The following is a 27,698-nucleotide window of genomic DNA, read 5'->3' as shown; positions in this document are numbered from 1 at the left end:
TTCTCAGGTGCAGAGTTTCTGTCCAGTCCAAACAGGAAATGACCGTGACGAATGACTACGTTATACTTATCATAATATAAAGCGGGATTTTATTTATTTATTTATCATATATTTAATGCACAATTAATCCTATATTTAATGCACAATTGATAAATTACAGGCAAAAATACTTAAATAATTCGTATTTTGCATTAAGTTGCTTGTTATACACAGACACGTTAAAGCTGATTGACCACTGGCGCCATCTTGTTTTCGTGATCTCCCGCCTACCGGTACCGATCTGACCAATCACTAAAGCTGATTAAAGCTTTCAAAACTTTCTCGAAATAATGACTTATTTTCTCGCACTTCTACGCATGCGCAAAGCAGCGGAGCAGAAGGGCGTCACCGCACTAGCGACTTCCGCTGGTCAAAGCCCTGTAAATGCATCACAGCAAACATGGCACGCTCTGCAAAACAGTAGAATGAAGTCAACTAAGTGCAATCTGTAGTATCATTAAATAACATCATCAGTAGGCCTATATCTTCCATACTTTTCCATGCGCACGATAAGGTGTGAAAGTGAGAAAGAAGATATCTTCCATACTTTTCCATGGTGTGAAAGTGGAATGCAGAAGCAGGACGGTTACCATGGTAACGAAGAACGCCTGCTTGTGCACACCAATGGAAATTGTTACATGAATTTACAAAACTATCAGATTAAAGTTGGAATATTACATTTATTCGTCAAGTTTAAGTGTAACATCTTCATAAAATATATGGGTATGTGTTAATATAACGTATTTTGCTTCTAGGATATTTGATGTGCAGGTTCATCTGGAAGATATCAATACAGAAATCACCTTTAAGATGTTTATGACTTTGGGGACATTTACACATAAGTGGGCAGTGGAATGGGGGAAAACGCAAGGTCTTGAGGCGTGTTTTTAAAAGCTGAACTTCTTTTCAATTGAGCGCCGCGTTTTTAGAACGCCGAGACGCTGCAGAAGAGCGAGCGCAACGTCCGTCTAGTGCGCGTATGCAATGAAAATGAAATGAATGAAAATGAAGGAATGAAATGAAAAGCAATGAATAACCCCTGCACCCGTAGACAATGAAAAGCAATGAAAAAGCGCGTTCTGTATGAACGGACCCTTACACAGATTTCCAGATGAAGTGTTCTTAAAACAGATCTGGAAAGGTGTGCTGTCTTATCATTCCTCCATGAAATCCATGGATCACCCTTCTGTGTTGCTACTTGTTCATAAACAAAAATATAAATAATTATATTGATTTATATCTTAATTTCTTTTCTTTTTTTAACTTACCGAGCGACTATGCAGGCTATGACAGCCGTCATTTACCCTGCCATACCCAGCTGATGCAAAGCGTAGGTTAATTTATATCTACACAGAGAGAAAGCCCTGTCTAAGGCTCTTCTGTTGTGTCGAGCCATTCGTTATTTGTTTGATGAGAAAATGAAATGTAGCCTAGTTGCAATACACGCGTTAAATTTTGTAAGCTCCGTGCAACTGCAGCAGCAGAGGACTATTATTACTAGAATATTAGAAATCTAATACTCAAGCTGATTTCTCATTTTTCTACTCTTAATTTTAAATAAAATAAAAACGACTGAACGAAAGATACACGGATTCTCTTGAACTACCACCGCGTTTGCGGTAGAAAACTACTGCAGTGCAGCCAAAATGCTCTGTTCGACTTTTCTGAGATCCTTTACTCTTCCCTGTGGATGACCTGTGACCTGACCTACTTTCTGTAAGATCTGAATTTTCCGCGGTTTGAATTTTAGAAAACTGAATTTGAAGTTCTGAATTTCTTCTTCATCTTGAAAACTTGAATCTGTATTTTTAAAAACTGAATATGAATTTGCAGTCAAAGAATTCAGAACAAAAAAATAGCTGTTTGAAAATATATGTCTAATAGGCTAAATGTAAAAAACGAAATAAATTCGTTTAAGGAAATCAAATTCAGAACTATTTAAAATACCACATACAATTCAAATTTGTTAGATTACACGTCTTGTAAATAAATCAAATTGACACAATTCAAATTCAAATCATATTGTCATATTATAAGCTCCATAAGACCACGGCTATGATACACACGCCGCCTCAGTCGATTTCGTGACCTCAAATCAACCCCTTCACCATCTAAAAGCCGCAGCAGAACTCTCACTGTTTCCCTATCAGTTACAGTCCCATTCATCCAACATTTTTGGTGCATCCATCTATAGCCATGACATTGCCCAGATGTTTGAAGTTGTTGTTCTATGAAAGCTGCCACCTCCGCCACATCTACGTTTTGTTCTTTCTGCGCCAAAGTTTGTTCTTGCTTAAAATCCTCTCAAGAGTGCGTTTGCTCAGAGCTATTCCATGCCGTTCCGCTATACGGCAAGAATTTCATCATTTGTAAAACCACGATCGATACTCCTTAATCTGTTCATAATTCATCATGTGTCGGTTCGCGTGCGTCAGATCAATGAGCGTGCCAGTCGGCAAGTCATAATTTCGATTTAGTTATGTCATAATTGTGACTTTTAAAGTCATAATTTCGACTTTTTAATCTCATAATTTCGATTTGATATGTCAAACGTTTGACTTTTTATCACATAATTATGACTTTTAAAGTCATACTTTCGATTTAGTAAATCATAAATTCGACATTTTATGTCATAATAATGATTTAAGAATGTCATAATTTCGAGTTTTTATGCTCGTTTTTTTTTTCTTATGTGGCGGGAATGGGCTTCCATAGGCTTCCATGTTAAAATCCTGATTTTTTTAAAACATTTAGTAGTTTTGATCAGGACTGAGGTTGATTAATAGATTTATGAAAAAATAAAATAAAAATAATAATCTGATACATTTTTACAGCAGTTTAAAGTAGTGGCTGTTTTCAGCCACGAACATAATGAAAGGGTAGTGAATTTGAACAATGCACAAGGGTTAAATATGCGTGTTTGACCGCTGCAGAGCAGCAGATGTGACGTCACAGTCGAGTTCCATATGACGTCACAGACTGATTGTTCAGTTCAGCAGGGATTATCAGACTCAGACTCACTAACAGATGAAAGTGTTACAAACGCAATCTACCGCTTTAAACAACAGTAAAATAGTGTCTACACAGCTCGTTGAGATTCAGAATCTGACAGAATACGGTGTCATTTAATATATTTACGATATAAATTGAGTTACTTTGACGGAATCTTCAGCTCAGGTGGTCATAACTGTAGTTCAGTAAAGTTATATATAAATATAATGTCTCCAAAGTTCCAAGTGAAGCTGGACAGCTTGTCCGTGGAGGCGAAGGACCGGACAGCCGCTTGGCAGGACCACACAAAAGGTACCGAGTAAATACACATCAGAACTAACACATAATGAATCCGACTTCAATGGTAGGACTTGTATAGCACAGCATATCAGCATTACTGGGCTTGTAATGGGCTCTCGGTGCACAGGATGCTTATATTTGAAACTTTGCTAGAGATGAAGAATGTTTTTTACAATATAGAGAAGATGGTGCTCTAGAAAACATCATTGTTATATTGTCCCAGCAGCATACGACCAGCGGTGCTGGTTAACCATCTTTTTACCACAGTATTTGCTGTAAAACCATAGAAACTAACACAATGAACCATGGTTTTACTACAACAATTATGGTTTATCTATGATTGTTGTAATAAAACCGTAACTACAAAAAACGTATGGTTACTATAGTTATGATTAACGTTACCATACTTTTACTTTAGGTTTACTGCAATATTAAACTAAGTTGAACCATGGTATGAACAAAAAAATAACAACATGGATACAGTTTTACCATAGTAAAACCATAGATCTAGTACTTTTCACAATACATATAGTTTCAAAGCCACTTTAAGGTTACAATCATAAAATATCCTTTAATCTGCCAGAAGTGACTGTGACACAACAAAGAAATGTCCATATGGAAATAGCTCTAAGATAATACAAGTCAGGACTTTAAAGTCATGTTCAGTTAAATAGACAAAATTAAGCTGTACTTCAACATTTTTTAAGGGCAAGTTCGCAGATTTTTTGCATCTGCACAAACTCGCTAGATCAGAAATTCAACATGGTGGCCATTTGCAACGAGCCCATTTCTCTAGTGTTCTTGGAACATGAACTAGTGAATCATTGAGCTGTAATCTGTGCTAATAAAACAGATGTTTCTAATCAATATTTGTTGTTTGCAGAAAAAAAGACAAAAGGGAAGAACTTCCTCTGGAGAGGATGTAAGGCTGTGAAACGTTCCTTCCAAACCCTCAAATCACGGGCTCATCTATACACACCCAGCGTAGAGCCGCTAGCCGGCACAGATGGTGAGTCTCCAGTTATTACCACCCTGATTCATGGCCATTTCAGCCTGATGTTTCTGGTGTTAGTCTTCATTTTTCCTTCTCTACTCCTGTTGGCTCCTCAAATATGCATTTAAATGTTTTGTTTGTTTGTTTTGTTAAACACCATTTGAAAAACCCATATATTTATGTAGTGAAGTCTGATGGTTGAGAATTCTTTCTGTTTTTCTTTTTGTTACATTTTTACTGAACTGTACTGTAAATGTGTCTTATGGTGTGAGATAACAAAAACTAAGAAAAATAATACTCCTAATACAAATAGCATGAGAGATATTTATTTTCATTGTTAGACACTTATTTTCATATAGTGTTTATGTAGTGTAGGAACGGATTATGTCATGGTTGTGCCCTGGGCATGGATGTGTTTGGGTTCCTGTCATAGTTTTAACAAATATGCCTTGTATAATTTGTAAAACATTTTTTTAATTATAACATGATAACATTTTTATTGTAATTATAACAAAATATAAAATATCTTCCGCTTAAAACAATAATACATGTTAAATAAAAAAAAACAAATTATAACGAATAGGCTGTAACGTTTTCCAGCTCTGGGAGAGACTGCGACACCAAACATATACTATCATACTGTATAGTACAAGGTTTAAAACATTTAAATAGACACATCAAGTAGTGTGAATGTGTGTGATTCAGTAGCTTATAGTTGAGATTAGGCTCTTGACAAGCGATTTCTGAGAGACGCACAGAGAGACGGCAGCGTGGCTGGTTGGTTTCATTCATAGCCTATAGTTTGCACTCATTCGCGTATCATATTGTACAACTTTTTTAATATTTAAATGCACATATCAAACAGTAGAAAATGTGTATGATGTAGTGTCTTAGTTGATAGTAGCTTACTCTTGAGTTGATAGCTCTGATTTCACACTGAGTTCACACTCATTTGTGTATCATATAGTGGTTTAAAAAGTTTAAATAGACACATCAAGTAGTGTGAATGTGTGTGATTCAGTAGCTTATAGTTGAGATTAGGCTCTTGTCAAAAGAAAAGTAGAAAATGTGCAGTATGTAGTATTTTCAAGTATTTTATTTGATCGGCTGTTATTGATAAAGCTCTGATTTCTGAGACGCATAAGGCAGCACGATTGATTTGTGATCATGCTGTGCTCATTTCAGTCACAGAGTTCACACTCGTTCACATCACACACTCATTATTGAGTAGTTTATTAGAGGTTTATACAGAGCTCTCAAGTTGTATCAAGAGTTTGGAGTGAGATCTGTTAGGGGACGAGCCACCCACATATTTGCAGCAGCGGCCCCTCGGCCCCACCAAATTTGCTTCAATTTTTGCTAGTAGTTCAATTTTACCTATTGTTCATAATTGACCAGCATAATATAATTCTCATACTCTGACATCACGTAAAGTAACTTTGATTTGCAGAAGATCAGAAATCAAAAGACTGAAGTTTTTTTAAGATTCTTTAAATGGATATTTTATTTTTATTTTATGTATTTCTGTGCTATAGTTTATTTTTAAATGTAGTTATATTTGCATATTTGTATATTTACAGTAGGCATAATTGGTCGGGGAATCACACATGCGTATGTTCATGCACCATGAGTCAATTTACTCTTCATGTACAAAGTGTATTTAATGAAAGTGTATTTCATTCACATGATTTAAACATGCATGCATTTAAATGTCATTTACTCATGGAATAGTAATATAGATCTTAGTATTATTTTAAGTGATGTATCATAATCTATAAACAACTATTAAAGATCATTCTCTGGTTTCTCTGGCTCTCTGCACTGGCGTCTGCACAAACTCGCTAGATCAGAAATCCAACATGGCGCCCATTTGCAATGAGCCCATTTCTCTAGTGTTCTTGGAACATGAACTAGTGAATCATTGAGCTGTAATCTGTGCTAATAAAACAGATGTTTCTAATCAATATTTGTTGTTTGCAGAAAAAAAGACAAAAGGGAAGAACTTCCTCTGGAGAGGATGTAAGGCTGTGAAACGTTCCTTCCAAACCCTCAAAACCAAAGTGTTTCCTCTTGAGGCTGAGCAGAAATCACGGGCTCATCTATACACACCCAGCGTAGAGCCGCTAGCCGGCACAGATGCGCTCGAGTCCGAGCCGACAGATGGTGAGTCTCCAGTTATTACCACCCTGATTCATGGCCATTTCAGCCTGATGTTTCTGGTGTTAGTCTTCATTTTTCCTTCTCTACTCCTGTTGGCTCCTCAAATATGCATTTAAATGTTTTGTTTGTTTGTTTTGTTAAACACCATTTGAAAAACCCATATATTTATGTAGTGAAGTCTGATGGTTGAGAATTCTTTCTGTTTTTCTTTTTGTTACATTTTTACTGAACTGTACTGTAAATGTGTCTTATGGTGTGACATAACAAAAATTATGAAAAAAAAAAACTCTTAATAATAGCATGAGAAAGATTTATCTTCATTGTTTGACACTTATTGTCCAAAATGTTTTCTTATACTGAAGTATTAGGAGTTCCTTCCACTGGAACTAAGGGGCCAAGCCCAACCCCTGTAAAACAACCCCACACCATAATCCCCCCCCCCCCCCCCCCCCCAGACACGGCGTCAGCCGATTTTGTCAGCCGAATGTGTTTTGAAAAGTTGACTGACAAATATGAAACCGGACAATAGCCTATGTAAACCCCCGAAATCATAAGTTGCCATATTTCATCGTGCTTCGGCTTTGCTGCTGTCTCTGACTGGTGATTGTTGAAATCTGTCTCACACGAGGTGTGTCCACAGGTCAGGCTCACGGGACGAGGGCGAAGCAGAACCCAGATGATAGACGTCCGTCCACTTCATCTGAACACTCTCTCACAGGTCAGAATAGGCTTTTAATAAAGAAGTAATGGCTTAGTTTATTTCTATTTTCAATGGCTGATTTGTCATTGAAAATAGAAAGTTGAACCAACTAAAGTAACGGTAACACTTTATTTTGATGGTCCCTTTTGAACATTCTGTCGACTATAAGTAACTTTGCAACTACATGTCAACTTATTCTAACCCTAACCCTACCAGTCTTCTAATACTCTACTAATACTCTAATGAGAGTTAGTAGACTTGTAGGTGCAATGTTACTTATAGACAACCAAATATCTTAAAGGGACCAAAATAAAGTGAAACCAAAGTAACAATTTGATGTGACCACTGACTGATTATTAATATTATAAAAAATATATAAAACAAAAACAGTTTTTGATGTGTGAAATGTTCCATCCTCAGGATCCTGGAGAACTGGTTCCACAGATTCTTCTCTGGGCTTCACGTCATCCTCAGGTTTGTCCAGGTCCAACAACCTCGAAGGGTTTCTGTGTCCTCCGCTGCTGGGTCAAGTTCCTGTCGAGCCAACAGAGACTTCAGATGGTATATTTAGTATAAATATATATTTCTAAAATGTATAAATATATATATATATATATTTGTATGGTCCTCGAATGTGTTGGAGTATTTCACCAGTCATTCTTCTCCTGGCATCACGTCATCCTCAGGTTCGTTCCTCTCTGAGGTCCATGTCAAGAGGAGATGTAGAGATTCGTTGAGTCTGAGCAGCCGAGACTCGAACAGTGTCGATGGATTGGAGAGCCCAAACCAACAGGGTTTGTCCAGGTCCAACAACCTCAATCCGCACCCGACCCAGACACAGAGCCAGGATCTTCCCGGATCATTAACATCTCTGTTTTCTGAGTTTTCTGTGTCCACAGGTCAGGCTCACGGGACGAGGGCGAAGCAGAACCCAGATGATAGACGTCCGTCCACTTCATCTGAACACTCTCTCACAGGTCAGAATAGGCTTTTAATAAAGAAGTAATGGCTTAGTTTCTATTTCTATTTTCAATGGCTGATTTGTCATTGAAAATAGAAAGTTGAACCAACTAAAGTAACGGTAATACTTTATTTTGATGGTCCCTTTTGAACATTCTGTCGCCTATAAGTAACTTTGCAACTACATGTCAACTTATTCTAACCCTAACCCTACCAGTCTACTAATACTCTACTAATACTCTAATGAGAGTTAGTAGACTTGTAGGTGCAATGTTACTTATAGACAACCGAATATCTTAAAGGGACCAAAATAAAGTGAAACCAAAGTAACAATTTGATGTGACCACTGACTGATTATTAATATTATAAAAAATATATAAAACAAAAACAGTTTTTGATGTGTGAAATGTTCCATCCTCAGGATCCTGGAGAACTGGTTCCACAGATTCTTCTCTGGGCTTCACGTCATCCTTAGGTTTGTCCAGGTCCAACAACCTCGAAGGGTTTCTGTGTCCTCCGCTGCTGGGTCAAGTTCCTGTCGAGCCAACAGAGACTTCAGATGGTATATTTAGTATAAATATATATTTCTAAAATGTATAAATATATATATATTTGTATGGTCCTTGAATGTGTTGGAGTATTTCACCAGTCATTCTTCTCCTGGCATCACGTCATCCTCAGGTTCGTTCCTCTCTGAGGTCCATGTCAAGAGGAGATGTAGAGATTCGTTGAGTCTGAGCAGCCGAGACTCGAACAGCGTCGATGGATTGGAGAGCCCAAACCAACAGGGTTTGTCCAGGTCCAACAACCTCGAAGGGTTTCTGTGTCCTCCGCTACTGGGTCAAGTTCCTGTCGAGCCAACAGAGACTTCAGATGGTATATTTAGTATAAATATATATTTCTAAAATGTATAAATATATATATATTTGTATGGTCCTTGAATGTGTTGGAGTATTTCACCAGTCATTCTTCTCCTGGCATCACGTCATCCTCAGGTTCGTTCCTCTCTGAGGTCCATGTCAAGAGGAGATGTAGAGATTCGTTGAGTCTGAGCAGCCGAGACTCGAACAGCGTCGATGGATTGGAGAGCCCAAACCAACAGGGTTTGTCCAGGTCCGACAACCTTGAAGGGTTTCTTTGTCCTCCGCTGCTGGGTCAAGTTCCTGTCGAGCCAACAGAGACTTCAGATGGTATATTTAGTATAAATATATATTTCTAAAATGTATAAATATATATATATATATATATTTGTATGGTCCTCGAATGTGTTGGAGTATTTCACCAGTCATTCTTCTCCTGGCATCACGTCATCCTCAGGTTCGTTCCTCTCTGAGGTCCATGTCAAGAGGAGATGTAGAGATTCGTTGAGTCTGAGCAGCCGAGACTCGAACAGCGTTGATGGATTGGAGAGCCCAAACCAACAGGGTTTGTCCAGGTCCGACAACCTTGAAGGGTTTCTTTGTCCTCCGCTGCTGGGTCAAGTTCCTGTCGAGCCAACAGAGACTTCAGATGGTATATTTAGTATAAATATATATTTCTAAAATGTATAAATATATATATATATATTTGTATGGTCCTCGAATGTGTTGGAGTATTTCACCAGTCATTCTTCTCCTTGCATCACGTCATCCTCAGGTTCGTTCCTCTCTGAGGTCCATGTCAAGAGGAGATGTAGAGATTCGTTGAGTCTGAGCAGCCGAGACTCGAACAGCGTTGATGGATTGGAGAGCCCAAACCAACAGGGTTTGTCCAGGTCCGACAACCTTGAAGGGTTTCTTTGTCCTCCGCTGCTGGGTCAAGTTCCTGTCGAGCCAACAGAGACTTCAGATGGTATATTTAGTATAAATATATATTTCTAAAATGTATAAATATATATATATATATTTGTATGGTCCTCGAATGTGTTGGAGTATTTCACCAGTCATTCTTCTCCTGGCATCACGTCATCCTCAGGTTCGTTCCTCTCTGAGGTCCATGTCAAGAGGAGATGTAGAGATTCGTTGAGTCTGAGCAGCCGAGACTCGAACAGCGTTGATGGATTGGAGAGCCCAAACCAACAGGGTTTGTCCAGGTCCGACAACCTTGAAGGGTTTCTTTGTCCTCCGCTGCTGGGTCAAGTTCCTGTCGAGCCAACAGAGACTTCAGATGGTATATTTAGTATAAATATATATTTCTAAAATGTATAAATATATATATATATATATATTTGTATGGTCCTCGAATGTGTTGGAGTATTTCACCAGTCATTCTTCTCCTGGCATCACGTCATCCTCAGGTTCGTTCCTCTCTGAGGTCCATGTCAAGAGGAGATGTAGAGATTCGTTGAGTCTGAGCAGCCGAGACTCGAACAGCGTTGATGGATTGGAGAGCCCAAACCAACAGGGTTTGTCCATGTCCAACAACCTCAATCCGCACCCGACCCAGACACAGAGCCAGGATGTTCCCGGATCATTAACATCTCTTTCTTCTGAGTTTTCTGTGTCCACAGGTCAGGCTCACGGGACGAGGGCGAAGCAGAACCCAGATGATAGACGTCCGTCCACTTCATCTGAACACTCTCTCACAGGTCAGAATAGGCTTTTAATAAAGAAGTAATGGCTTAGTTTCTATTTCTATTTTCAATGGCTGATTTGTCATTGAAAATAGAAAGTTGAACCAACTAAAGTAACGGTAATACTTTATTTTGATGGTCCCTTTTGAACATTCTGTCGCCTATAAGTAACTTTGCAACTACATGTCAACTAACTCTCATTAGAGCATTAGTAGACTCTCTGCTTAATATCTCCAAACTCTTTATTGTGATGCTCCTCCAACAGACACTCTACTGACAACAAGTAACTTTACAACTACATGTCAACTTATTCTAACCCTAACCCTACCAGTCTACTAATACTCTACTAATACTCTAATGAGAGTTAGTAGACTTGTAGGTGCAGTGTCACTTATAGTCAACAGAATGTGTTAAAGGGACCATCAAAATAAAGTGAAACCTATTTTTTTTTAGAAATGTTTTAATTGGACGTTCATCTAAAATTTTCAGAACATACCGAGCACGTTCAAAAGTAACGTTCCCATAATGCAAAATTATAAAATAGAATGTTCCTTTAACCAAGAAAAAACATTTTTGAAACGTTGGAAAAACTGGACGTTTTGAATGTTTAGGGAACATTTAGAAATAAAGTTTTCTTAATTTAATGGGAATGTAAGCTAAACGCTTTCAATAAGGCATGAACTCGATGGCACTTGCGCTGTCTGACACACACCAGAAACACACGCACAGAAAGCCGCTTCTCAGACAGCATACGATCCAGAAAATAATTCAATTTCACCACTTATTTCTCTTGAATTGTCAAATACACGCAAAATCGTCAAAATGGCTGTCGTGCCGAGCATTACAGAGTCGGTTATGTCATAAATAAGACATTGCTATGCATTTAATAAAAGTCAATGCTTAATATAATATAAATATATTTTAAGATATGGCCCATATGATCTTTGCCATTACCAGAACTGAGCCACACATGTGCCAGAGTTGGCCAAATGAAGCCTGGAAATGTATGTTTTCTTTTTAATAAAAGATCAGATAAAATAAGAAAAATAACTTTATCGTTGACACGGAATCACCAGGCTCCGCCCTCGTAATCGAGATAATTGTGAAATAAAATGACTATAATTATTAATATTGTGAATTGAAATAAGATGTTGGGACATTTATGCAGGCATTAAGCAGAAGTCAGGGGGATAGTGTTGAAGATTTTGTTGTTTAGAAAATAAGTGATTTGGCTACACATTGTACACTATTATTTCCTTTCTGTCTGTGTATGTCTTTGGGTGACTTTGGAACCTGAGAGCTGTGTGGTTACAGCAGAGAATTCTATTTCAGTAAAGTCACATGGTACAAAACTATTTCTCAAAATACCTATAGAATGTATTACCATATTTGGGAGAAGGATGTAGGTATATACGTTTGCTGGACAATCTCTCTGCAGGGGTCTTTCTGCAGAGGGTCTCTCGGCTTTGTTTGTTAATAAAGTCTAATATTTCTGGTATCGAAAATCTCTGAAGTCATTTCCCTGAAAAGAAAGAATTAAACCACAACAATAGTGTGAAAAATCCCATTACTTTAGATTTGTAACATTACAGATAAGAATTTAACAGTAAAATGTAAGTTATGTCATTATATCATTGCTTAATTTGACATGTTTGTGTCTAATAGTTGTTTTCAATAGTTTTTTCTTTTCAATTCTTTTCAAATCATTATTTCTTATTCTTCTATTATTTTAACCAGTATTATCTTGTTTTCCACTCAAAGTAAGGCTTGTTTTTAGAGAATATTAAAATTATTTCCCCCATTATAATATTATTTTCTCGACCAGCACTGATATTTAAAAAAAACAAAAACAAACAATGGATCTAGCAAGCTAATAATTGTCTCATATTTTTCTGTTTGTTTTTCAGAGTCCTTTGAGTCTCTCTATAACGTGGGAAAGATGATTGGATCCGGAAGATTTGGCAAGGTGTACCTGGGAACACGCAGATTTGATGGCAAAAAGGTCAATCTTACTTAATTGTACAAACATTTTGCTCTTGCAAAACACATTTAAAACAATGTACAGATGGTTTAATACTGTCAGGCGCTTGAATACTGTTACTGTTATTGAAACTGGGTTTTTGTTTTGCAGGTTGCCATCAAGCGGATGCGCAAGATAGACAACAAACGTTATCTTAATATTGTAAGTTGGCCAAATTCTGAATGTGTATTGAGTTGTTTAAGTGCAGATTACTGTAGTTAATACACCCGTAGGCAGTGTTGGGAAAGTTCACTTTCTACATGAACTAGTTCAAAGTTCAGTTCACAAATTTTAAAATGAACTAGTTCAGTTCATAGTTCATACTCAAAATTTTACTCTGAGTTCACAGTTCCAAAAATTAACTAGTTCATAGTTCTTTTTTTCCATGTTGCTGCGAGATATAATTTTTCAAAATTATTGCCACAGCCCATATAGAACCACAGACAATTATTTGATCAGTTTTAACACTGAAGCTATGCGTCAGATTTTTCCCATCCTCACCGACCTTGTCATAAAACTTGTTTAAATGATCATACGACGCCTTCTTGCTGCTTTTCGTTTTGATTTGTAACGTAAGTGATGAGTCATTCATGAACGATCCATTCATTGCGTTTGTCACGTGACAAATGAACGAAAGACTCAGAAGGTAAAGTAATTATTTATGTTCCCTGTAAACGATTTTTGACTGCATTATAATGATTTCTTAATTCAGAATATGATCAAGATTGCGTAGGTGGATGTGTTCTGGGAATTTGCCAGTTAATAGTATAACATTTAAAGCCCATTAAATGAATGAAATGACTCGAAAAAAGATTTGTTCATTTTGATGAACGAGATCGAACAAGAGAGTCAGTAGACACTGGTGGCTGGTGTTGCCAGATTGGGTGTTTTTTCCACTACATATTAAAGGGTTAGTTCACCCAAAAATGAAAATTCTGTCAGTAATCACTCACCCTCATGTTGTTCCAACCCCGTAAGACTTTCATTCATCTTCGGAACACAAATTAAGATATTTTTGATGAAATCTGAGAGCTGGCTCACTCATCCATAGGCTTCTATGGGATCGAAACTTGCCAGCCCAGAAAAGTTAAAATATTCCACATGACTACAGTGGCTCAACCACAAGCTTATCAAGCGACGAGAATACTTTTTGCGCGCAAAAAAACAAAAATAACGACTTTATTCAAGTATTAATTTTCGTCTGTGTGGGCCTGAATGAATTCACGTAGTGTAACAGCGCAGCGCATCTGGGTTGTACGTCACACGTAGGCTCACTATTGGCCGATGCTGGTCATGTGTGTGATGCGTGTGACGTACAACACAGACGCCCTGCGCTGTTACACTACGTGAATTCATTCAGGCCCACACAGACGAAAATTAATACTTGAATAAAGTCGTTATTTTTGTTGTTGTTTTTTTGCGCACAAGTATTCTCGTCGCTTGATAAACTTATGGTTGAGCTACTGTAGTCACTTGGACTATTTTCGCGATGTCTTTACTAACTTTCTGGGTTTGCAAGTTTCAATCCCATAGAAGCCTATGGAGCAGTGATCCAGCTCTCAGATTTAATAAAAAATATCTTAATTTGTGCTCCGAAGATGAACGAAAGTCTTACGGGGTTGGAACAACATGAAGGTGAGTGATTACTGACAGAATTTTCATTTTTGGGTGAACTAACCCTTTAAGGCCAGTTTACGGTGTGTTTTAGCCGGGTTTTCGCCTGGAAGGCTCTATAGAAATCTGGCACTCTATTGAACGAAGTTAAACTGAGAGAGCGTGGCGTTCACAGACACCAGAATGAACGAGTTCAATGACGGCGTTCAGGCACAACACTGCCCGTAGGAAGCATTAGGTGTAAATGTGATCAACAAATAAGCCTAGAGGCACCAAAATAACTTTTGAACACATCTAAAAAGATCAAAGAAAAGTACATTTCAAAATGATATGTTTTCTTCAGATTTTTACCCAGCTAACCTTCTATCTGCTACTTCTCTCTAGCCTGGGAATCCCAAACCTCTCGTTACAGAAGTGGCGCTGCTGATGATGATGAGGCGAGAACCCATAAGCCCCTTCGTCATCCGACTATACGACTGGTTTGAAGATCAAAGAAATTTCACCCTGGTTATGGAGAATCCCAAACCCTACGAGAACTTGCTGGACCTCATCATTCGTTTTCATCATTTGTCTGAAGCAACAGCACGGGTCATCATGAGACAGGCTGTGCTGGCAGTGCAACACTGCATCCATCATGGCGTTTTCCATAATGACCTTCATGCGCAGAATTTTCTGTTGAAGAAACCCCTGCTACAGCTCAAGCTGATAGACTTTGGATCCGGTCAGCTGTTTAGTAGCGATGGCTACGACAGCAAAATATACATTGGTGAGCATTCTGGGAGTGTGGAAACCTGAATGTAGTGACTTACTAATTATTTGATGCTTTAAAAAAAAAGCTCAACAATGTGCAAATGTCTTTCTTACAGGAATGGAAGATTACTGCCCACCTGAAGTCTTGACAGAGCCTCGATTCCACGCCGTCCCAGCAAATGTCTGGTCTCTAGGAGTGTTGCTGTACGAGATGGTGAACGGATGTTCTCCTTTTCGTGATAGACCGGAAATCAAACGAGCCAAAGTTAAATTTCAGAACCCAAAATTATCCAAAGGTGAGTGAATAATATTGATAACATTGATAAACACACACATAAAGCAAAGGCTATGTACAGAAACAGTTAAAGGTGAAGTATGTAAGATGTTTTATATATAGCTCAACGTATAGCGAGAGTTTGGGGCGAGAGCCGTGGGAAAAGAAATGCAGCTTTAGTGACAGAAGTGAAAGCCAAAATTCACTGCATTTATTCCTTCAAAGATTAAACAGCTCATGAACACGTCAAAGTGAACAGAGCATTGTGATGCGCAAAGGCACATTTTCATAAAGACAAGCGCAACACAGCTGAAATTATTACTAATATGTTGGACCTGAAACATGCCTTCACATGAACCAGTAAGAGCTGCGTTTGTGATGTTTGAGTCGGGGAAGACGCGATGCACGGAAGAAGGGGCCTTTGCAAGAAAATATGTAATATATGTAAAAAATATATATATTTTTGAAAATATGCTTTATTTTGTCATTTATTCCACTCGCTGCCACTAGTGTCGCAGAAACGACATACTTCACTTTTAAACTAACGATAAGGAACATTTTACAGTATATTAATCATGTTTTAGATGCTGTTTTCAAAAATGCCAGGTCACATGCTCATGACTAACCAGCTCTCTCCTTATTGTACAGAATGCAGGGATCTGATTAGCCAGTGTCTAGCGCGGGATCCGACTAAACGCCCGACGTTAGAGCACATGTTACAACATCAATGGATTAGAAATGGTCTACAGTAGATTGGAGAAGTTCAGGAGATTCACTCCATCAGTTTCAGGTGTGAGGAAGTGTAACAGGCAGAGGTAGGATTATTATATGTTGTCTTAAAGCAACACTATGTAACTTTTCAACCTTCATAATATATTTCCAAGATCCTTGTGATGGTACATCGACTTACAATAGGTTGAATGACACGTCTGCCATAGCCTGACAGGGTCTGTATCGCTTTTACTGGCACTATGTAACTTCGGGGTTCGGGTAGTAACCAGAGCACAAAAAGAACTACAAAATTCGACTGCTTTACGGCATACGTCACTTCCCCCACCACTTCGTCAAATTTGGACGTGAGAGGCCAACCAGCGTTTGTTTTCGGCTTTCGTGCGTATGTTTTTGTCATGGAGGCTGTTTACACCTGGCCACTTTATGCATTTTCTCAGATCGGATAGCTATCTGATGTGAAAAGTCCAGGTTTAAATGCCCTCCGAAACGCATTTGAGACGGATTTGAATCCGATCCCTCAAACCACTTCTGAGATCTGAGACGCATTCCAGACGAAACTGGACAAGTGTAAATGCATATGGTTGTTGAAACCACATATGTAAATTGTACTCCTCCCAAAAATGCTTAAAAAAAAAACATAATAAAGCCAACGTGCAAACTATCGCAAATCAAAGTGAAAGTAAGTCGCAGACACTTAACACACAATCTTCATCATTAAAAGTAAAGAAATGAAATGATCTTACCAGGGCTGTTACTGCTCTCTCTTATTACGGTGACGTGCACTCCATTAAATCTGCATATAGCGCGAGAATTGAAGATCGAATTTAAATCCGTTTCGCAAAAATACATTTATGTGACCAGGTGTAAATGGAATCGTTTTGATAAATCAGATAGCTATGCCTCACGAATTAGTTTGCCAGCTGAACTCAGGTGTTGTGAGGTGTATTTATCACGTAGTCCTGAGGGATATCAGACAACGCCGTTTGATGTTGATTCCTGCGATTATCATGAGAACAGCTTTCAATATCTCACATAATTATCAGGACATAAATAAGCCTAACGTAGAGGTTGTAAATAGTGTAAACGAGCACAATTTGCAAACTATTATGATAAATTGCAATAATCATGTCTAATGACATCATAACGGCCAATGTTATGAAATAATGCGACGTACATTTAACTTAATTGATGTTATCTGGCATTTTGTAATGTTTACATTCCAATAAAAACAACACATTAAATTATACAGTAGGCCTAGACTATAGACTATTTACTTGTGATTTAACTGCAATCATGTAAAAACGTTATAATATATTTACAACAGTGCAAGTATTCCACAGCGACTCTAGGGGTCGCTGTTTGACAAAAACACAATTTCTACTTAATGTGGCTTTAAATTCTGGATTATTTGTAGTGAGATTTTCAAATGTGTGTTCATTGTAATGTTCTTGTTGTAGTCAAGTCACCTTCATTTGTATAGCGCTTGATACTATACAGATTGTTTTAAAGCGGCTTCACTGTAGTAAACAGGAGAATAACAGAATCAGTGAACCAAGCAGAATTCAATTCTGTTCTAGCTCTAAAAAATCATTCATGAGTGACTTGTTCATATCATCTTTGTATTGGATAGGAAATAACATACTTGCTGAGAGCTCTGAGCTCAAGACTGTGACAATCACGAGGCTGGATGCAAATGCAAGTAAAACGCTTTATTAAGTAAAGGAACAGATGCAGGATACTCCTCTGGCACAAACAAACGATTCGGTGGGCAATCGGGCGGAGGTGTTACCCCTTCTAAGGCAGACAAGACCTTCAATTCGATCTCCCATCTGAGTGTGGAGACAATTAGGGTCTCGGGTAAAATGCACTAAATGAACTGATTAGTGTCAAAAACATTGATTAATTCAAGAAAGAAACAAGTTGCTGAAATCAATCTGTAATGCTATAATAATCTGTTTGGAATATGTGATTGTGTATTGTCAACAATAAGCAGAAACATTCTGCATTTCCATTTTGTTGTGTGGATCATTCATTTCAACATTTATCCTCATTCTCATGTTTAAGAATCTGTTATCTGCTTGACAAATAATGTATGCTACTGCCCACTAACATGCTTTTAAAGCTATTGTTATTCAATGTGTGAAATTTTCCATCCTCAGACCGCTCCAGAACCAGGAGTGCTGCTTTCTCTAAGAGGACGGTGGAGGTTTCGAGACCCAGGTCTGATGACCGTGATCAGGATCCGCACCCGACCCAGACATAGAGCCAGGATCTTCCCGGATCTTTAACATCTCTGTCTTCTGAGTTTTCTGTGTCCACAGGTCAGGCTCACGGGACGAGGGCGAAGCAGAACCCAGATGATGGACGTCCGTCCACTTCATCTGAACACTCTCGCAGAGGTCAGAATAGGCTTTTAATAAAGAAGGAATGGCTTAGTTTCTATTTCTATTTTCAATGGCTGATTTGTCATTGAAAATAGAAAGTTGAACCAACTAAAGTAACGGTAACACTTTATTTTCAACTATTACTACAACTACTACAGATTAGCATTTCTGCCGTGTTTGCCGTGTCGGGATTATTTCACTGTCATAATGACTTGCTGTGGGGTTAATTATATTAACAGATCGTCCCAGAAGAAGCCTGGACTACATTTTTTCCGGTGAGTGAAATTCTAATATAATTTCATTTATTCATTTTATTTCGAATAATTTATTTATTATTTATAATTGCATTTAAAACTTTATTACACTCCAAGATCCAACAGACTGTGATTAGCTGTAGGCTGAAACCATGGACGTAACGTATAAAACGTCTGAAACGGTGTCATATAATGTTACGCCTGCATTTCATAATTTAGCGTAACATTTACTAACACTGACTATATTGGAAGTATTTTTTGACATGTTCTCAAAGATATGTGTAGGAAATTAGCCTGTAATTACTCAATAGACAGTACAACGAAACAAAATGAGGACTAGCTGTGATGTCCGCCACAAATTCTTAAGCTAAAATACATTTATTAACGTTACAACCTTTTGGACACTGTAGTCATTTAAGTTCTATTAATTGACAGTAGTCTGTGAAGGAGGTAACTATCTATTTGTTTATGTAAAGTTTTCCTCTAGGTGATCCAGAACATCTCAGGCTGGACCAGTGGATGCTCAATGTGAAACGACAGAATTGGACTCCTAACAAGTATTCTCGTCTGTACAGTGAACATTTCGAGAGTCATCACTTCACTACTGACTCCAGGGTACAGACACCTCGTTTCATACCTTACAAAGATTCAAGCAACATATTGGTTGAAATTGGCGAAATATTGACCATCATACATTCATTTACATTACATTACTAAATATTTGATTAGGTCACTGTTAAGGTGAAATTAGTGACACACCAGTTAAATTTAGGGTTTTCACCGATGCAAAAATCAAGCAACATGACCACTTTTTGCTAACCTTTACATTTCAGTGCTTTTAGGGCTGCACGATATTGAAGAAAAATGCGATAACTCATTACATAATGTGATATTCTATATGCGATACGATAATGCTTAAAGTGTGTAAAACTAATTTCAATTATCTTTAAAATATATTTAAAATGATATAACCTACTTGCGTTTCACATTCTTTTTTTGACAAGAAAACATCCCTACAACTTCTGAAAGTGAACATCAGTGTTTTACTGTAGCATAAGAAGTGTTATTTTAACATCAGTGTAAACCACTGGGTTTAGAGTTTTAGGTTATCCTACATTAGGTTTATTTAACAACAGAAATGGAATAATCAAATGTAAAAATAAAACACTGCTTAGTTTTCACTGTATGAATTAGATATACACTGATTCTTGTTAAAGCTACAACATTTTTTTTTAGAGTTATTTTCTCTTTGTCTTTTTTTCATGACCCCAGTTATTGCAAGCTGTGGTGGTATGCATATCGCGATATATACATTTGCGATATTTCGATATATTGTGCAGCCTTACCTTTTATGCAAATACGATAAAATAAAAAAATTCTCTGTGAAATTCATGTTTGAAAAATGATTCTCCAAGCGAGACAGCGGGACACAGAATGATTCCGTTGTGACAGTTATTGCGAACAGTTACATATTCGTTTAATAGCAATAATAATTTTTAAATGTAATCTGTACATTCATACTAGTGTTAGACCGAATAATGAAACAAACGCATACATCTCTGTTATGAATAACAGCCATTTACAGCCAATATGACCAATAATGTCATATTTTGTATGCTTCCTGTAATTTTTATTAGGGAAGGACATGTCTGAAGGACACTGCTGTGCCAACCATTTTCTCTTTCTCCAAGGGCAAAGAACAACAGCCAAAAATAACACGCTTGGTAAGTATTGATGAGGTGGTAAGTGGCATCTCTATGGCCTACAGAAACCATCTCCAGGCATCACTGCAGTTTGCCAAGCTACAGAAAGATGCTTTCAGCGGCTGCTAAAAACCAATGAGGGAAGGGCTCCACAGGGAAGAGGAACAACAGCAGCCATTGTCACTCAGGTTCTTTCTGATTGTTCTGAGAAGAATCTCTTCCCACAGCTGCACACTCACTTGTTTGACATGTGTGTTGAAGCTAACCATGTCCATGTTCTGGTGAAGATGGCTTCTGCGTGGTACTGCAAAGTTAGAATAAATCATATAGCAAGACGGACGACAGATAAAATGAAAGAAGGCAAGGTAGTCCACAAAAAACGTTCAAAATTAATCAATTTTTATGGAGATTAAGGGAAAGGTGGTTGGTCGTATGTATGTGTGTGTGTGTGTGTGTGTGTGTGTGTGTGTGTGTGTGTGTGTGTGTGTGTGTGTGTGTGTGTGTGTGTGTGTGTGTGTGTGTGTGTGTGTGTGTGTGTGTGTGTGTGTGTGGTTGCTGTATAGCATGTTTTTCTATGTGTATGTCAGAATGTGGCTAATTAAAACTTACTTTGTAGTTATCAGACATAGAACATGGAAAATGGTACTGAGCCTATCTCTCTTTGGACAACATTGTAAATGTTACTTGGAGCCTGCATGAACTAAGTAATGTTCAATGGGTCTCATTCATGAAACACGAGCAGAACTAACTTTTGTGTAAATCGTGTGTAAAGTAGCCTGGAAATCCACACCTAAATCTAAAAGATTAATGGTCTGGTGTCGGTCAATGAAAATCGGCCAGCTCGAGGGGCGGCACCAAGCATGCATTTGAAAATCTCACAGCACGCAATTGGATAACACTACGACCAATCACAACAATAAACCCCATACGCTTAGCTACCAGCGGAGCTAACTGGTAGATTAGACTCTTCCGGTCGGCAAAACAGCAAAAACACCCTTCTTGCAAAGGAACGATTCAAGCGCCGTCTTCTGTTCCTCTTTTGGGAAAAAGCCAAGTCTAACTCGTTCATTGTAGCGGCCAAAGCCGTTTCAAACAACTGCTATTCATCCATAGCCATCTTGCAATGTTTACTGATGACTTCGACGTCACAGCGCTGTCGTCATCTCGCCTCTGGCCCGGCTATATCAGATAACCCGATGTGATTGGTGCAGCTCAGATCGAGGGGCATATTTAATGAGCTCCATTGCTCGACACCAGAGTAACTCACTGAGCAAATTCAGCTTGTGCTCTCGCGAGAAGTCTGGTTTACCAGGGTATGTGTAAAGTGGTTCTGGCGTAAATTTTCGGATTCATTAAAGGAGAACCGGATCGGTGCTTGCAACGCGGAGCTGTTACAGTTAATGCCCAGAGCTCCCATTCAGCTAAAACGGCAGTTTTTCAACATGAACAGGGCCCTTACATGACAACAAGATGCGTTTAGCAACTTAGCCATTGTTTAAACTCACCTAAATAGTGTTTTAGACGGCTAGCTGTAGTCTCGCGCTGAAGTCCCGTGGGAACTCAGTAGTAGCCGGAACACGACGCTCCTCCCACCTGCACTATGTGCGCGATTTTTTTCCCCCAAACCACTTCAGCGGAAATCCCGCCCTGCAGCTGATTTAATTGGTTTAGGTTACAGTGACGATTGACATGACCAATGAAAACCTTAGAATCAGCTGCAGGGCGGGATTTCCGCTGAAGTGGTTTAAAAAAAAAAAAAAATCACGCGCACTTTTTCCGGCTACAACTGAGTTCCCACGGGACTTCAGCGCGAGACTACAGCTAGCCGTCTAAAACACTATTTAGGTGAGTTTAAACAATGGCTAAGTTGCTAAACGCATCTTGTTGTCATGTAAGGGCCCTGTTCATGTTGGACAGACATTTTAATTGCATTTTGTGTCTGTTAAGAGGCACAAAGACACTCTTTAGGTTTATGCCCCCATAACTGCCGTTTTAGCTGAATGGGAGCTCTGGGCATTAACTGTAACAGCTCCGCGTTGCAAGCACCGATCCGGTTCGTTTTTTTTTCTATAAACAGTACTCACAAAGGTAAAACGATCAAGATTAACTTAAAAATTCACCGAAGTTCTCCTTTAATGAATCCGAAAATTTACGCCAGAACCACTTTACACATACCCTGGTAAACCAGACTTCTCGCGAGAGCACAAGCTGAATTTGCTCAGTGAGTTACTCTGGTGTCGAGCAATGGAGCTCATTAAATATGCCCCTCGATCTGAGCTGCACCAATCACATCGGGTTATCTGATATAGCCGGGCCAGAGGCGAGATGACGACAGCGCTGTGACGTCGAAGTCATCAGTAAACATTGCAAGATGGCTATGGATGAATAGCAGTTGTTTGAAACGGCTTTGGCCGCTACAATGAACGAGTTAGACTTGGCTTTTTCCCAAAAGAGGAACAGAAGACGGCGCTTGAATCGTTCCTTTGCAAGAAGGGTGTTTTTGCTGTTTTGCCGACCGGAAGAGTCTAATCTACCAGTTAGCTCCGCTGGTAGCTAAGCGTATGGGGTTTATTGTTGTGATTGGTCGTAGTGTTATCCAATTGCGTGCTGTGAGATTTTCAAATGCATGCTTGGTGCCGCCCCTCGAGCTGGCCGATTTTCATTGACCGACACCAGACCATTAATCTTTTAGATTTAGGTGTGGATTTCCAGGCTACTTTACACACGATTTACACAAAAGTTCGTTCTGCTCGTGTTTCATGAATGAGACCCATTGAACATTACTTAGTTCATGCAGGCTCCAAGTAACATTTACAATGTTGTCCAAAGAGAGATAGGCTCAGTACCATTTTCCATGTTCTATGTCTGATAACTACAAAGTAAGTTTTAATTAGCCACATTCTGACATACACATAGAAAAACATGCTATACAGCAACCACACACACACACACACACACACACACACACACACACACACACACACACACACACACACACACACACACACACACACACACACACACACACACACACACACACACACATACATACGACCAACCACCTTTCCCTTAATCTCCATAAAAATTGATTAATTTTGAACGTTTTTTGTGGACTACCTTGCCTTCTTTCATTTTATCTGTCGTCCGTCTTGCTATATGATTTATTCTAACTTTGCAGTACCACGCAGAAGCCATCTTCACCAGAACATGGACATGGTTAGCTTCAACACACATGTCAAACAAGTGAGTGTGCAGCTGTGGGAAGAGATTCTTCTCAGAACAATCAGAAAGAACCTGAGTGACAATGGCTGCTGTTGTTCCTCTTCCCTGTGGAGCCCTTCCCTCATTGGTTTTTAGCAGCCGCTGAAAGCATCTTTCTGTAGCTTGGCAAACTGCAGTGATGCCTGGAGATGGTTTCTGTAGGCCATAGAGATGCCACTTACCACCTCATCAATACTTACCAAGCGTGTTATTTTTGGCTGTTGTTCTTTGCCCTTGGAGAAAGAGAAAATGGTTGGCACAGCAGTGTCCTTCAGACATGTCCTTCCCTAATAAAAATTACAGGAAGCATACAAAATATGACATTATTGGTCATATTGGCTGTAAATGGCTGTTATTCATAACAGAGATGTATGCGTTTGTTTCATTATTCGGTCTAACACTAGTATGAATGTACAGATTACATTTAAAAATTATTATTGCTATTAAACGAATATGTAACTGTTCGCAATAACTGTCACAACGGAATCATTCTGTGTCCCGCTGTCTCGCTTGGAGAATCATTTTTCAAACATGAATTTCACAGAGAATTTTTTTATTTTATCGTATTTGCATAAAAGGTAAGGCTGCACAATATATCGAAATATCGCAAATGTATATATCGCGATATGCATACCACCACAGCTTGCAATAACTGGGGTCATGAAAAAAAGACAAAGAGAAAATAACTTTAAAAAATAATGTTGTAGCTTTAACAAGAATCAGTGTATATCTAATTCATACAGTGAAAACTAAGCAGTGTTTTATTTTTACATTTGATTATTCCATTTCTGTTGTTAAATAAACCTAATGTAGGATAACCTAAAACTCTAAACCCAGTGGTTTACACTGATGTTAAAATAACACTTCTTATGCTACAGTAAAACACTGATGTTCACTTTCAGAAGTTGTAGGGATGTTTTCTTGTCAAAAAAAGAATGTGAAACGCAAGTAGGTTATATCATTTTAAATATATTTTAAAGATAATTGAAATTAGTTTTACACACTTTAAGCATTATCGTATCGCATATAGAATATCACATTATGTAATGAGTTATCGCATTTTTCTTCAATATCGTGCAGCCCTAAAAGCACTGAAATGTAAAGGTTAGCAAAAAGTGGTCATGTTGCTTGATTTTTGCATCGGTGAAAACCCTAAATTTAACTGGTGTGTCACTAATTTCACCTTAACAGTGACCTAATCAAATATTTAGTAATGTAATGTAAATGAATGTATGATGGTCAATATTTCGCCAATTTCAACCAATATGTTGCTTGAATCTTTGTAAGGTATGAAACGAGGTGTCTGTACCCTGGAGTCAGTAGTGAAGTGATGACTCTCGAAATGTTCACTGTACAGACGAGAATACTTGTTAGGAGTCCAATTCTGTCGTTTCACATTGAGCATCCACTGGTCCAGCCTGAGATGTTCTGGATCACCTAGAGGAAAACTTTACATAAACAAATAGATAGTTACCTCCTTCACAGACTACTGTCAATTAATAGAACTTAAATGACTACAGTGTCCAAAAGGTTGTAACGTTAATAAATGTATTTTAGCTTAAGAATTTGTGGCGGACATCACAGCTAGTCCTCATTTTGTTTCGTTGTACTGTCTATTGAGTAATTACAGGCTAATTTCCTACACATATCTTTGAGAACATGTCAAAAAATACTTCCAATATAGTCAGTGTTAGTAAATGTTACGCTAAATTATGAAATGCAGGCGTAACATTATATGACACCGTTTCAGACGTTTTATACGTTACGTCCATGGTTTCAGCCTACAGCTAATCACAGTCTGTTGGATCTTGGAGTGTAATAAAGTTTTAAATGCAATTATAAATAATAAATAAATTATTCGAAATAAAATGAATAAATGAAATTATATTAGAATTTCACTCACCGGAAAAAATGTAGTCCAGGCTTCTTCTGGGACGATCTGTTAATATAATTAACCCCACAGCAAGTCATTATGACAGTGAAATAATCCCGACACGGCAAACACGGCAGAAATGCTAATCTGTAGTAGTTGTAGTAATAGTTGAAAATAAAGTGTTACCGTTACTTTAGTTGGTTCAACTTTCTATTTTCAATGACAAATCAGCCATTGAAAATAGAAATAGAAACTAAGCCATTCCTTCTTTATTAAAAGCCTATTCTGACCTCTGCGAGAGTGTTCAGATGAAGTGGACGGACGTGGATCTCCTTTAAATTATGCACTGGAATAATCCTTCCTAAAACGCATTAAACTTTCGTTTACAAAGACGTGAAACTCACCGAGTGGTCAGGGGTGTTCACTGATATGCTCACACAAAAATCGCTGCAAAAGATGCTTTCCAACAGGTTTTATCGTAGTTTTTCATCCAATACAAGTCAATGGAGTTGGACAAAAACTACGATAAAACCTGTTGGAAAGCATCTTTTGCAGCGATTTTTGTGTGAGCATATCAGTGAACACCCCTGACCACTCGGTGAGTTTCACGTCTTTGTAAACGAAAGTTTAATGCATTTTAGGAAGGATTGTTCCAGTGCACCTATGCAAACATTGTGGAGGTGGGGGGGTGCTACCACAGAAACCGAAAATTCTCGGGCCAGCAGCATTTGTCCAAATTTCAATCTTAACCATTGTATTTCATCAGAAACGATCTGAAAACAGGGCTTTAAGTGTAAAATACAGAACTTGTCCTTTAACATCCATGGTTAGTTTGGTTTTATATTATATAGCGTTATTGAAGTGTTACAGTAATACATTAATACAGTATTTTAAGTTATGTTATAAAAAAATTGCTTTAAATCTCATTTTTATTTATATTGATTCTCATGTGATTTTTTTTTTTCCTGATTGCTGTTTTCTATTACAGTTGGGCAAAATGTTAATATTTAAGGTTGTTCTTATCCCTCAGTTTTAACAAAATGATATATTGCTTTTCCAGTGTTGTACCAGTGGTATGTTTTCTATTTGTTCCATGTCTTGTACCTGTCGTTTTGTATTGTCTCGTATGTTTGTCCCGTGTTATATGTTCTCACTCATGGCCTGCACCTTGGCGTGGTGAGTGGGCTTTTAACCAAGACAGGCCATACTGAATGTATTGTACCAGTATTTTTTAACCTTGTCATCTTTCTCTCATGTAGGGTGTGTGACGTCCCTTGATTTTTGTGTGTCAGTAACAGATTTGTTGATTTTTAAAGTTGGTAGATATTTTTTCATTCAGAATTTGAGTTTTTTGTTTCTTAGCGTCTTGTATAAGGAGAAGCATGAGATCTAGAGAACATTTGTTTAAATGTTGTGTGTTGTTATGATTTTTTATGTGTTGTTATGATTTATGTGATGCAGCAGCAAAATTTTGAGCCCAAGACAAATTTCTAATCAGAGTGATTCTCAAAATTTTCAAACAATAATAAAATAATTATATATGCTGTTTATTTATGCTCTTTGTCCATTTTTAAAGACATTGTTCAATTTTTATTTTAGATTAAATCCTGCAATTTACAGGATTTGTTTGTTCTTTGTGCTCTTGCAAGATAGCCACACCAGCCAGTAAAGTTCCAGGGTTTCCATTGTGACAGCATGCAGTTTACGTCATTTACGTGTTAAAGGGATAGTTCACTTTGAAATACATTTTTGGTATGTTTTAGCTTACCTCAAGGGCATCCAAGATGTAGGTGTCTTTTTTTCCGCAGTAGTTTCAATTTTTATATTTTTAGGTCAAACCGTTCTTGTCTGTCAGTCATATAATGCAGGTCCATGGTCACTGTCTCAAAGAGCATGCACAGAGTCCAAATTAAAACAATTCCCCGTCGTCCAAATTAAACAATTCCCCATCGTAAGTACACATTGATGGCCTAAGACACGAAACGAGCGGTTTGTGTGAGAAAACGAACAGTATTTATATCGTTTTTACCTCTTATACAAAGCCATGTCCAAGTGATCTGATCTGACGTGTACGCAGACTGGTGCATAGATATATACACACTAGATGTCGCCTTGTCTACGGCAGTTCATTGGAACGA

The 27,698-nt window shown here is 38.1% G+C and overlaps 2 protein-coding genes across 2 annotated transcripts in view; one reads left to right on the top strand and one right to left on the bottom strand.

Annotated features, from left to right (window-relative positions):
• Window positions 1–27,698, top strand: part of LOC309479403 (uncharacterized protein) — a 373,702-nt gene that overhangs the window by 134,250 nt on the left and 211,754 nt on the right. The window contains exons 4-5 of the mRNA XM_082143528.1: window positions 4,214–4,339; window positions 6,305–6,487. Of these exons, the coding sequence (XP_081999654.1) occupies window positions 4,214–4,339; window positions 6,305–6,487 (309 nt within the window). The remainder of the gene's footprint in view (window positions 1–4,213; window positions 4,340–6,304; window positions 6,488–27,698) is intronic.
• The window catches only part of LOC309479377 (uncharacterized protein), a 271,906-nt gene that overhangs the window by 46,146 nt on the left and 198,062 nt on the right, over window positions 1–27,698 (bottom strand). The gene's annotated exons all lie outside the window — the stretch shown is intronic.

Source organism: Leuciscus leuciscus, assembly GCF_965113295.1.
Source record: "Leuciscus leuciscus genome assembly, chromosome: 17".
Classification (NCBI taxonomy): domain Eukaryota; kingdom Metazoa; phylum Chordata; class Actinopteri; order Cypriniformes; family Leuciscidae; genus Leuciscus; species Leuciscus leuciscus.
Note: the sequence above shows the minus strand (reverse complement) of the source record. Positions and strands in the feature narration are given on the sequence as shown.